At 38.6% G+C, this 11,774-nt stretch overlaps 1 protein-coding gene across 2 annotated transcripts in view; it reads left to right on the forward strand.

Moving 5' to 3' along the window:
- SEPSECS (Sep (O-phosphoserine) tRNA:Sec (selenocysteine) tRNA synthase) overlaps window positions 1-6,157 on the forward strand; it is a 33,485-nt gene extending 27,328 nt beyond the window's left edge. Inside the window, exons 9-11 of one of the 2 annotated variants that reach the window (XM_030314100.2) lie at window positions 2,021-2,114; window positions 3,796-3,886; window positions 5,539-6,157. In XM_030314100.2, the coding sequence (XP_030169960.1) occupies window positions 2,021-2,114; window positions 3,796-3,886; window positions 5,539-5,842 (489 nt within the window). In that variant the 3' untranslated portion in view covers window positions 5,843-6,157. Of the gene's footprint in view, window positions 1-2,020; window positions 2,115-3,795; window positions 3,887-3,964; window positions 4,416-5,538 lie in introns of those variants that run through there. The other variant, XM_030314101.1, reaches the window with a different exon arrangement.
- The last annotated feature ends 5,617 nt before the right edge of the window (window positions 6,158-11,774 follow it).

Consider the following 11,774-nt stretch of genomic DNA (forward strand, 5'->3'; position numbering starts at 1 on the left):
CTGAGCTGTCAGCACAGAGCCTGACGTGGGGCTCAAACTCACAAACTGCTAGATCATGACCTGAGCTGAAGTTGGACGCTTAACCGACTGAGCCACCCAGGCGTCCCTACTCTGTTTTTTAAAAAAAGAGAAAGGTTTATTACATCTAACAGTAACATTTCCTCATAACTTCATTAGATATGGCCAATATGGATGTTAAGTTTTCTAATATAAAAAAGTCAGTTTATTTTAGTGATCTAGGATTTCACAATTCTGACATGCTGAGACAATTGATCTTATATAATAGCCTAAAAATTTAAGAATGACTACTAGTTTAAAAATTTTTTTCAGGTCAGAGCACAAAATATACTGTGTAAAAAAAATGTTTGTGGTCTTAAGTAGACTCATTAATAATTAACAAACTTGGTAGGACTTTTCTTCTTCTTAATCTTAACAGAAGATGGATTGAGTAGAATCAGACTATCCAACCCTTACCTTAGAGAAAACTGAAGCACTTTTTGCAGCCTTCGAAGTAGGAGAAGTATCATTTCCTGCTGTCTACACCTGGTACTTTGTTGGCCCTTGGCCCTTTAGTGTATCCATAGAGTTTATGTGTTTTGACTGTGACTGGAGGAGGTCAGGGCAAATGGGCTTCTTCAGGAAAGACTTATTTGGTCAGATTTTTATTTCAACACTTTATAAAGAGCTTACTAGAAGAAAGTATAATTTTAGGTCAAACAGTTGCCAATTTAAGATTTATTTATTTTATTAGACTTTATTAAACTGCTTACATACATGTGCACATGGAACTATACTTATAAAATATTTTTATTTTATTTTCTACTCTTAGGTATACATTATTTTCCAGAGTAGGACCAAGAACACAATTTTTTTTTGTTTTGAGTTGCTATGTTCTTTTGAGTTGAGGGAGTTGTTAATATTGAGTTTGTGCATTTTGAAGGAAATGCATTTTAAACTACTTTTTCCTATGTTACGTACATACTAAAAGTACGGCACGTTTTTCTTGGTGTTTGGAAAACAGTAGCGAAGAACACAAAGTCCCTGCTTTCAGGTTTTCCCATTCGAGTAGGTAGTCACAGGAAGTATTCATTTAAGCTAATAAATAAGGTAATTTCAGATTGTGATAAGTATAGTGAAGAAACCAAAATAGGTAGTGGTTGTAGGAGGGAGACCGGGAGGACTTTAATAGGCAAATAATAAAGGGAGGGCTTATCGAACGTTCTGGGAGAAGCACTGTCTTGTGTCTAGAGGAAGCAGGCGCAAAGGTTCTTATACCAGAATGAGCTTGCTGTGTTTGGTGGTTGCAAAGAAGGCTGATGTGGCTGTCGCTATACTAAATGGGGGAATGACAGTTGCTGAGTTGGGCACATTGGCTGGGCTAGATCATTTGGGGCCTTAATAGGTGAAGAGTTTGGGTTTTCAGTACTTACAGACGGGAATCATTGAGAAGGACATGATCTGATTTATGCTTTTCAGACTGCTCTGGCCTCTGCATGTAGAACAGATTGTAGAGGGGCAGGGAAGTCGACAGAGAAATCATTTGGAATCTACTGCTGTGGTCCAGGGGAGAGGGTGATGGCAGCTTGGACCAGAGTGGTAGCCCTGGAGGTTCGGAAGAGAGGACGGATTTGTGATAGCTCCATAATATCCCCAAAGCAGGAAATATGCCGGTCCTTTGCCTTCTTCACCTAAATCCTGTGGTTTCTGATAATTGTGGCGGCTTTGAATCTCGCTATATTGTATCAAAGGAAAGAACTGGCTCCCAGGGCACAGAAATGAGTTAATTTACAGCACAGATACCACACCAAACAGATTTTGTTTTATTAAATCTGGCAAGTTTCAGTAAGCATCCATTTGATTTTCTTTAAATGTAACATTTTGGGGACATCTGGCTGGCTCAGTCAATAGAATGTGCGACTCTTGATCTTGAGGTTGTGAGTTTGAGCCCCATGTTGGGTGTGGAGATTGCTTAAAAATCTTTAAAAAAAAAAAAAATAAATGTAACATTTTGTTGTTGCAGGAAATGTTTTCATATTTGTCCAGCCAACTAAAGAAGCTGTCAGAAACCTACAATGAAAGACTGTTGCATACACCTCACAATCCCATATCTTTAGGTAATATATTTTTCTTAAGAAAAAAAAAATCAGTGCTTCATAACCATCCCCAGCAGGGACCTGGTATTTCTAGAAAGAGTATGAATTCTTTCTGGTTACAATGATATTTCTAAATTCATTACATTATTAATTTGTAAATTGAAAAGGTTTAGTTAGCCTTTAGAAATGCTTTAATGTATTCCTGAGATGAAAAACCATACACTGGAAAGAATCCAAATCAATATTAGAATATACAGAAAAAGATACTTTGACTCCTGCTTCTAACCAAAATAATTTAGTCACTAGTAAGAACTCTATAAAATTTTTCACCATTTAACAAATCACCATAATATTAAAAATTAAATCTATATTGTTTTTAATGCTGTGATTGTTTTCCTGATTGTCTTTATGTTAGAGAACTCCATATTTATGATAATTTCCTTTGTAAAAGGACTATATATTTTTGTTATGTAGTACAAAGGCTACTAACAGGTTAATATGAATGTTGACTTTTATGCATTTAGCTTTTAAGCTTCATAATTCTCCCTTTTGCAAATATATATATATAGTGGAATGTTTCATATTTCATGCATATCTGAGGAAAGTAAGGAAACAATCATTTGTAACTGAAGCCTTTTGCAGGAGTTGGCTTCCATGGAAAATATATAATATATATTAAATATTTAAAAATATATTAAATATATATATATTAATATATAACAAATTATGTATGCCACCAATATATAATAAAACCCATCCCATTTAGTCCTTTGCTGGTTTATATTACAGAAGATGATATGGTATGATTTTGAATCACAACTCTGCTATGTACTAACCTCTCACCTCCTTTCCCCTATCTATATAAAATAGAGACAGTGATCCCTCACATGCAAAATTGTTAAAGAATGGTTGAGATTGTAAAGTATCTAGTGTGGGAAGTCAAGTCCTCAGGAAATGGTAGCTAGTAGTGGTGGTGAGAACATAGTTTACTCATGTAACCTCAGAAAGATTATTCTCATTTGTATATGCAGAAGTTGATCTTACATAACCTTATGTATGTGCTGAAAATATCCCACATTCTCATTTTATAAGTTCTTAAAACATGGTTGAATTTGAATAAACTGCCATATTGATCATGTCATCGTTCCATCTATTTAATTGGAATGTTCACTCTTCAGAAGGGTGATCCGGAAATTCTGTTCTGATTCTGAGTATGTTCGTTTATATTAACAAATTTTTGTCTGCATTTATTAAGATTTATTAAGTGCATTAAAGTGAAATCATGCCCCTTGACAATGAATAAAAAGTAATATCTCCATGCCAGTTACAAAAAGACGAAGAATGTAGGATTCCTTTTGTATGAGGTACTTAGAGTAGTCAGAATCCTAGAGACAGAAAATGGAATGGTGGTTGCTGGGGGTCTGGAGGGGAGGGGAGAATGGAGGTACAGTGTCCCAGCCTCGCAAGATGGAAGGAGTGACGAGGATGGGTGGTGGGGATGGTCGCACAACAGTGTGGGTGTGTTTAACACCGCGGAGCTGAACACTCAAAAATGGTTAAGATGTTAACATTTTATGTTATGTGTCCTTTAACACACACACGCACACACACGTAAGTCAGGTCTCCCTCATTAAGTACTTTTTTTCTGAGTGAGTTTGTGCTGGTGAACCAAAGTACATTGGGATCCTTTATCCTCTTTCAGCCATGACACTTAAGACACTAGGTGAAGACGAAGACAAAGCTGTCACTCAGCTTGGCTCAATGCTGTTTACCAGACAGGTGTCTGGAGCCAGGTGAGTGTGTCTGAAAGAGGCTGGATTTATTTGGCTTTTCCAAGCTCCCTGTAATAAAGTACCTTTCCTTAACAATAGTCCCCCATGTATATGCTGAGCTGCATCTGAGGATTCGTCATGAGTGAAAGAATGAAGAGATGGAAAACGTGTTGTGCTATGAAAGCTCGCCTGTGGAAGGCCCACGCCGGAAACAGCCTCAGGGAGATCGGGATCTTGTCTGTTTCGTAGAGCTACAGAAACAAAGTTACATCGCCTGTCTCTATACATTTTTATCTTTATTTTCCTTTGTTAGATAATCTTCAGTGGTGTCACGTCAGGGTATTAGAAATAAGTCATCTTCATTACTAAATTTAGATGAAAACATTTTTAAGGAGAAGCCCATTTCCTGAACTAAAAAAGGTTATGCAATTCTTGTCTAAGTGCTACCTTTGAAAAGTGTACTTTTTTCTCTTATAGATACACGGCTTAAAAATGAATTTCATTTTTCATTTTATATTTGATGAGGTCAGAGAAAAATGACTTGAAAAGAAATATCTTGGGGCGCCTGGGTGGCGCAGTCGGTTAAGCGTCCGACTTCAGCCAGGTCACGATCTCGCGGTCCGTGAGTTCGAGCCCCGCGTCAGGCTCTGGGCTGATGGCTCGGAGCCTGGAGCCTGTTTCCGATTCTGTGTCTCCCTCTCTCTCTGCCCCTCCCCCGTTCATGCTCTGTCTCTCTCTGTCCCAAAAATAAATAAACGTTGAAAAAAAAAATTTTAAAAAAGAAAAGAAATATCTTGCCCTAAGTACTCTTCTTTACATGCTTCTATGAAAGCATTTCTCTCTTGACTACCAGAGATTAGAGATTTCACATCAAAGGACAACTTTTTAAAAGAAAAAAATCTTAGATTAATTCAGCTTTTACCTTGATGAACTCTGTCTATACACAGCATAGTTTTGACACTTCTAAAGTGGTTTTCTTAGCCTTGCTTTTAGTGTCGCCAGTATTTGTCTTTTTGTTTAGATTGACCTTAATTGACTTATTTTTTTGAAAGAAATACTGGTAGAAATCTGCTTATATCAAGTTTGCTAATGAAATCTAGCTTAAGAAATGCACATGCCATTGCGGAATATACTGATTGCTGACCACCATCCACTGTGAGCGGGTGCATAGTTTTTTCTGGATCTTTGCTTTACAGCTCTCCATTGCACAGCACAGATCAGATGGGTGTGATTTTAGTTTGTTGATTTTTTTGAGGCAATACACAGTTAACCAAAGTGGTTTGACTTACAAATTTCAGTATTTCATTAAGGTAGGTATATATGAAGTCAGATTCCATAGTTGGTACCAAAACAGAAATCATTTTCTTTTTTCTCTTTGAAGAAGGTACAAAGGTATTTGCAATTCCTAGAGGTTATGGCTCTTTAATAGAAGATAAGTGAGCGGTACTCTCCAGGCAGTACTTTTCTATGTAAAATAGCAGTGTATTGCATAATTTTATTTTAAGGCTGCCACAGTGTATTTTCATGATTTATAAATCAGGTCATGATTTATAACTGTTTTTAAACTTCTCAATAAGTAGATACAAGGCTTAGTAACACAGATATCTTTTGTTTATGAGTGATATTCTGTTAGCATCACCAGACATTAAATTGCTAAATCTTTTCTCTTTCAGGGTTGTGCCTCTTGGGTCTGTGCAAACCGTGAGTGGCTACACTTTCCAAGGCTTTATGTCACATACAAATAATTACCCTTGTGCTTACCTAAATGCTGCCGCAGCCATTGGAATGAAGACGCAGGATGTGGACTTGTTCATAAAGAGACTTGACAAGTGTTTAAAGGCAGTAAGGAAAGAACAAAATAAAGAGAGTCATGTGTCTGGAGTTGACAATTATGACAGAACTGAAAATGTGGATATTGAAGAAATGGCTTTAAAACTAGATAATGTGCTTCTTGACACATACCAGAATTCTTCATGACATGTGAAAGGTTTCTCTTTGATAATTTGAAAGAAGTGACGAGGCTGCAGTACAAATAAGCGGTTTAAAGACAAGACCTTAGGTTTTTGAATTGAGAATTTCGTGGAGAATGTTTGGTGGAGAACTAGAATGTGATCGGAGCTAGTCGCTGATGACTGTTAGGTTTTTTACTCTTAGACTGCCTCAGTCATTATGATCCTTAACAGATAATACACAATTAACATTTTCCTAATTGTTATCCTATTTGTCAGTTACGCATTATGATTCCGATAATTCTTACAGGACAGTAAAATTACTTCTTGATTGCTTTCGAAATGTGTAGACTGCTTCCTTCTAACCATTCTCTACCATTCACACACAGATTACTTATGTTTCTGGTCACAGAGAAGGTAGAAAGATTTGATGCTACTATTTACAAGACGTTGATGTGTCTAAGTCACAGTATGCCTGCAAAATGGACATTGCCCAGGGAAGCAGAGTCAAGCTTTAGTTTGCAGTCGGTAGCAATGTCTCTCCACTGGGGATGATTTGCTTATATCTAAGCAACATCTGGGGACATTTTTGGTTGTCACAACTTGTGGAGTGCAGTCGACATCCAGGGGTTGAGGCCAGGGGTGTACCGTCAACACCATACAATGGACAAGACAGCGTCTCCAGACAGAATTATCCAGCCCCGAATCTCAGTGGTACTGAGGTCAAGAAATCCTACTCTAAAGTAAACGAACTCCTCAAGTAAAGAAGTTTGCCATAGCAACTTTAATTATTCAGTAGTGCTTCAAAGAAGAAAGCTCTATAAATGTTATCAAATTATACAGTGTTAGACTCTTTTTTTAAAGCGTATTTATTTATTTTGAGAGAGAGAGAGAGAAAGCATGAGTGTAGGACGGGCAGAGAGAGAGAGGGAGAGAGAGAGAATCCCAAGTAGGCTCCAAGCTGTCAGTGCAAAGCCCAACAGGGGCTTGAAGCCACAAACTGTGAGATCGTGACCTGAGCTGAGGTCAAGAGCCAGATGCTTAGCTGACTGAGCCACCCAGGCACCTGTACAGTGTCAGACTCGTAAGCAATAACCAGGGTTACCGGTTGTAAACATGAGATTATATGGCACTTGTTCATTTCCCCATTTGGGCAAGTGAAACTTTATTCCACTGTTTTTGCTTTAAGCGGCCTTTGTATGTTGTTTATTTCGTTCAGGTGTTGTGCACGGCCATTATCAGGAGTGGTTAACCTGGGAATCTGGGGACGTATTTTTGCTGGGGAGATGAAAATGTTGTAGGAGGATAAACAGGTGTGTTCTCCCCTCCCTGCCCACACACGCTCAATTTCTGAGTCTACTATTCCAGACTTACCGGCTATCACAGTTATTTGTGTTGTTTATTTTTAAGAACTAGACTATGGTCTCAAAGCCCGAGGGATTAGTGAAGTCTCCGAACACCAAAATGCCAAAGCCGTGTTTCTCAAGACCTGCCCTGTGGAGCCGTGTTCCTAGGAGGTGCTCACGGGGATAAATGTTCAGAGGCAGATAATCTGGGGCCCTTGCAAGCCTGCCTATCGGCACATGAGAGGCTCTAAGAACTGGTTGGAAACCAGCTCGAGTGTGTCCTTATCCGAAGATGAAACCCCTATTTTCAGTTAGACGCCTACTGACATCCCACTGAACATGCTTTTGAGAACACTGCAGTCGAGAATGCTGCCTTTGTTTCCGGGTTGTCTTTTTCCCTGTTGATTTGGTAGAGTGTAAACTGCGGTAAACACGAGCTCAGAGGGATGCCACTCCCATCAACGTGGAAGTTAAAGTACTTTGACACTAGCTTGACAACCTTGGAAGTCAAGGCTGTGGAGATAAAGTACTCAATTATAAATATTGTAAAGGTTACTTTTAAATTATTGTATCCTTGGGGTTCAAATATTTTAGCTATAGCTCCAATAATACATTTCAGAGGAGTAAATCCTGGATTAAAAGGTTGTGTGAGGCTTTTTTTTATGTGAATTTGGGACCGAGTTGTAGAACCAATAAAGCTGAAGAGCCCCAGCGGACCCTCTGGGGTCCACGAGAGGGGATGAAGAGATGTTGCAAATGTACGTGCTGGCGGCACGGCTTAACTGGACACGTGAGCCAAGGTTGTTTTATAGAACGAGTGATCTGTATTGTGTGCTCATCATTTAGCTGGAGAAGGCCAGAGCCGAGAGACCAGCAAATGTTTTCTCATCTGCAGTGTATCAGCACTTCTTGGGCTTCAGCTGCTGAATAGATAATAATTCTAATTGAAGATAAATTACATGAACCCACATGTGAATGATAGATGTGTTGTAACATTTCATTCCTGGTGCATAAAATCAGCTGCAGTTTTTATTATTAGTTCTTTCTTTTCAGAGGTTTTGGAATAACAGCCCTGTTCCTGCTGGTTTAAATCTGACCTTGAGGTCCTGGAATTCACGAGAGTTTTTGAAGGGGTGTCGTAAGTTTCCTTTGCTCCCAGCCAAGCATCACTTTCACTCACTCTCGCCCATTTTCACGTGTAAGTGTAAAAAAGTATACATGTACAATTATTTATTTTAAATTATTGGTACCATTGGGTAAGCCTCATAATTGGCCTAGTTACCCTTGAACTGTGGCAGAGGGGCATCGGCTGATAGATTTTCCAGTCATGACCCAGCTGCCCTTATTAAGGCTCTCAGGTAGAGTTTCTGGAGTTTGGTTCTTAAAGTCACTGGACTGTGGTAGTCTTCCCAGAAAAGAAAATTGAGTAACACAGAATATTCTTTAGGTCACTACACAATGTGTTACTTATACGCACAGCAGGGAAAGGTATTTTAAAATCCAGCTCTCGGGGCGCCTGGGTGGCGCAGTCGGTTAAGCGTCCGACTTCAGCCAGGTCACGATCTCGCGGTCCGGGAGTTCGAGCCCCGCGTCAGGCTCTGGGCTGATGGCTCAGAGCCTGGAGCCTGTTTCCGATTCTGTGTCTCCCTCTCTCTCTGCCCCTCCCCCGTTCATGCTCTGTCTCTCTCTGTCCGAAAAATAAATAAACGTTGAAAAAAAAAAAATTTAAAAAAAAAAAAATCCAGCTCTCAATTTGGCTCCTATGTCCTCTGTTGATGAATTCTTGCTCTATCAGGGAATGATATGTGATACCAGCCTTAGGAACCCGGTGTTCAACTATAAATCTTTCTATTTAGCTTTTTGTATTAGTTGAATGAAGTTATAGAGTGTGAATTATTGACTACAGTTCTGTTCAGCCAGTAGGCACTTGATATACACAATGGTAAATTTAAATATAAATTAAGTTTTTTCTGGTATTTCTCCCCAGCACCCCAAAACACTGTCATTGAGGCCTAAGCTCTTGGATGTGTTTTTATTTCTAGACTATATACCTATGATAGGTGTAAAATTTAAATTAAATAAAGGCAAATATTTTTAACCAGTGATATTGCTTTATTCTTGAATTAGTAGCTCATCACGAGAATCAAATTCTTGTGTTCTTTCATAGAGGAAAATACCCAACATTTGACAATAACAACAGCAAACTCTGATGAGTATCGTTCAGATTACACTTGAGTTTTCTCTTCCCATTTACTAATTTCTCCCAAGCCCTTCAATGGTTTTGTTATGTTTTTGCATTCATGAGGCCGACTTCATTTTGCAACTAAAAATTAATCCAGTGTGTGTACACAGAAGTTTGGTCATTTCAGAAGTTTGATATCCTCTGAATAATTTGATAAAAACCATGAATATGCTGTTAGCACTTAAAAAATTCCTGTAAATAACTTCCTTGTCTGTCACATTGTGTTGATTATATGTCTCTTATGGCCATTCTTGATGTACAGGTCTGAGACTTCCCCACTGTGTCCTTTTGTGCCTTTCTTGTTTTCCTGCTCCTTGTAGCCATATGGTGTGTGTATACACGTAAGATGATGAGTTCAAGGCTGCCGAGTATATCTTTGTAATATTCCACCTAATATTCAGTTCGATCTGAGGCCTTAGGCAAAAATCCGGAAATGTTTATGTTATGCTGTCTTGTTTTTATCAAGTGGTATCAACTTGAACTTTTAGAGACATGTGAGGAAAAGCTATGTTTGACTGTATAATTGCAAGGGGATTTTACCTACTAGAAGTGAAGTGATGTCAGCCTGCTACCCTGTACGTTTTACCAAAAGAAAAAGATGTTTCAAAAAATATTTTTGGTGTAGACTGTTTAAAAATAAAAATGAATTCTATAATTTATTACATGAAATAAATTTTTAATAAGTCATTGACAGTGCATTATTTTACCTAATCATTGCTATAGATACAATCTGGAAGTACAGATAACTGATACCAAATTACTTGCTCGTTTTTTTGATTCAGTCATCAGTATCAATCAGCAAGAAAAGTCATACTTACAATGAGAATCATGAGTCATGGGGGTGGGGGCTAGGTTTTTGTTTTTTTTTTTTAAAGAGGAAGGCGATGACACTCCAACCTTTTGCAGAGGATTTATTGCCCATAGAAAGCTGGATGCATGCAAGTACAGAATCTTTTCTAAACGAAGCACTTTTATTTGAAAAGAAATAAAATAGTATTACTTCCTTCTTCAGATTTCATTTTTATTTTATTATTTTTTTTCAACGTTTATTTATTTTTGGGACAGAGAGACAGAGCATGAACGGGGGAGGGGCAGAGAGAGAGGGAGACACAGAATCGGAAACAGGCTCCAGGCTCTGAGCCATCAGCCCAGAGCCTGACGCGGGGCTCGAACTCCCGGACCGAGAGATCGTGACCTGGCTGAAGTCGGACGCTTAACCGACTGCGCCACCCAGGCGCCCCTAGATTTCATTTTTAAATTGTGATGTTTGAATTCTGCAGGTACTTCTAATTTGATTTGGAGCTGGATCTCTGCACGGGTACTTATTAGTCATGTGAGCTCACATTTAACTTCTGAATATCAGTCCTGTCATATGTGAAATGGGTACAATCTTACAGGATTGAGGGTTAAGTAAGATGGTAATATATGTAAAGATTTAACTCAGTGCCTGAAATAGCACTTTCTGTTAATAACTGCTATGATGCTCAGCATAAAATTAGTTTGTACTAGATTTAAATTATATTCATTTTCTAGTGAATGTATTAGACTTTTTTTGAGGGGGAGTCATCAATGAATTTTGCCCATTCTCCAGTGGAAATTAAAAAGTATGTAGTTGATTTTTACATGATCTTCTTTTAAAAAAAAATTTTTTTTTTACATTTATTTGTTTTTGAGAGACAGAGAATGAGACACAGGATCCAAAGCAGGCTCCAGGCTCTGAGCTGTCAGTACAGGGCTGACCCAGGCCTGACCCAGCACACAGGGCTCAAACCCATAAACCGGGAGATCATGACCTGAGTCGAAGTCAGGTGCTTAACTGACTGAGCCACCCAGGCGCCCCTGACCCTTTTTTTTTTTTTTTTTTTTTTTTTCAGAATGTTTCTATTTTGTTTTTATGAATTTCTTTTTGTTTTGCATTTACACTTAGGAATTATTTTTAAGAACCATATTTAAGATGCTTGTACTATTTTATGCACCTGAACTCAGATCATAGCTCAGGAGAGATGTGAAGAGTAACAGTTCATGCCACAGGGACTTCCACATCAGTTGCATTATCTGACTGAGGTGTTTAGAATAGCCAGCAGCTCATTATATTTAGCCCTATTCTTAGATGACTGCACATTCAGTAGAATGACGGACGAAGGCTCCCAAATTTACATCTTTAGTAGACCTCTTTCCTCAGCTCCACACTCCTATGAAACTGCCTAATCATCTCTTGGATATCTGTTAGACATTCGTCTTCCTCATGCCAAGGTGATTCCCTTGATCTTTTCCCCCCAAACCCTGTTCCACTCACAGCCTTCTCAGTTGAATACACTTCTGTTCTTTCAATTACTCAGGCCAGAAAACCTCTTCCTCACATCCTACATCTC

This window comes from Lynx canadensis, chromosome B1, assembly GCF_007474595.2.
Source record: "Lynx canadensis isolate LIC74 chromosome B1, mLynCan4.pri.v2, whole genome shotgun sequence".
In the NCBI taxonomy this organism is placed as follows: domain Eukaryota; kingdom Metazoa; phylum Chordata; class Mammalia; order Carnivora; family Felidae; genus Lynx; species Lynx canadensis.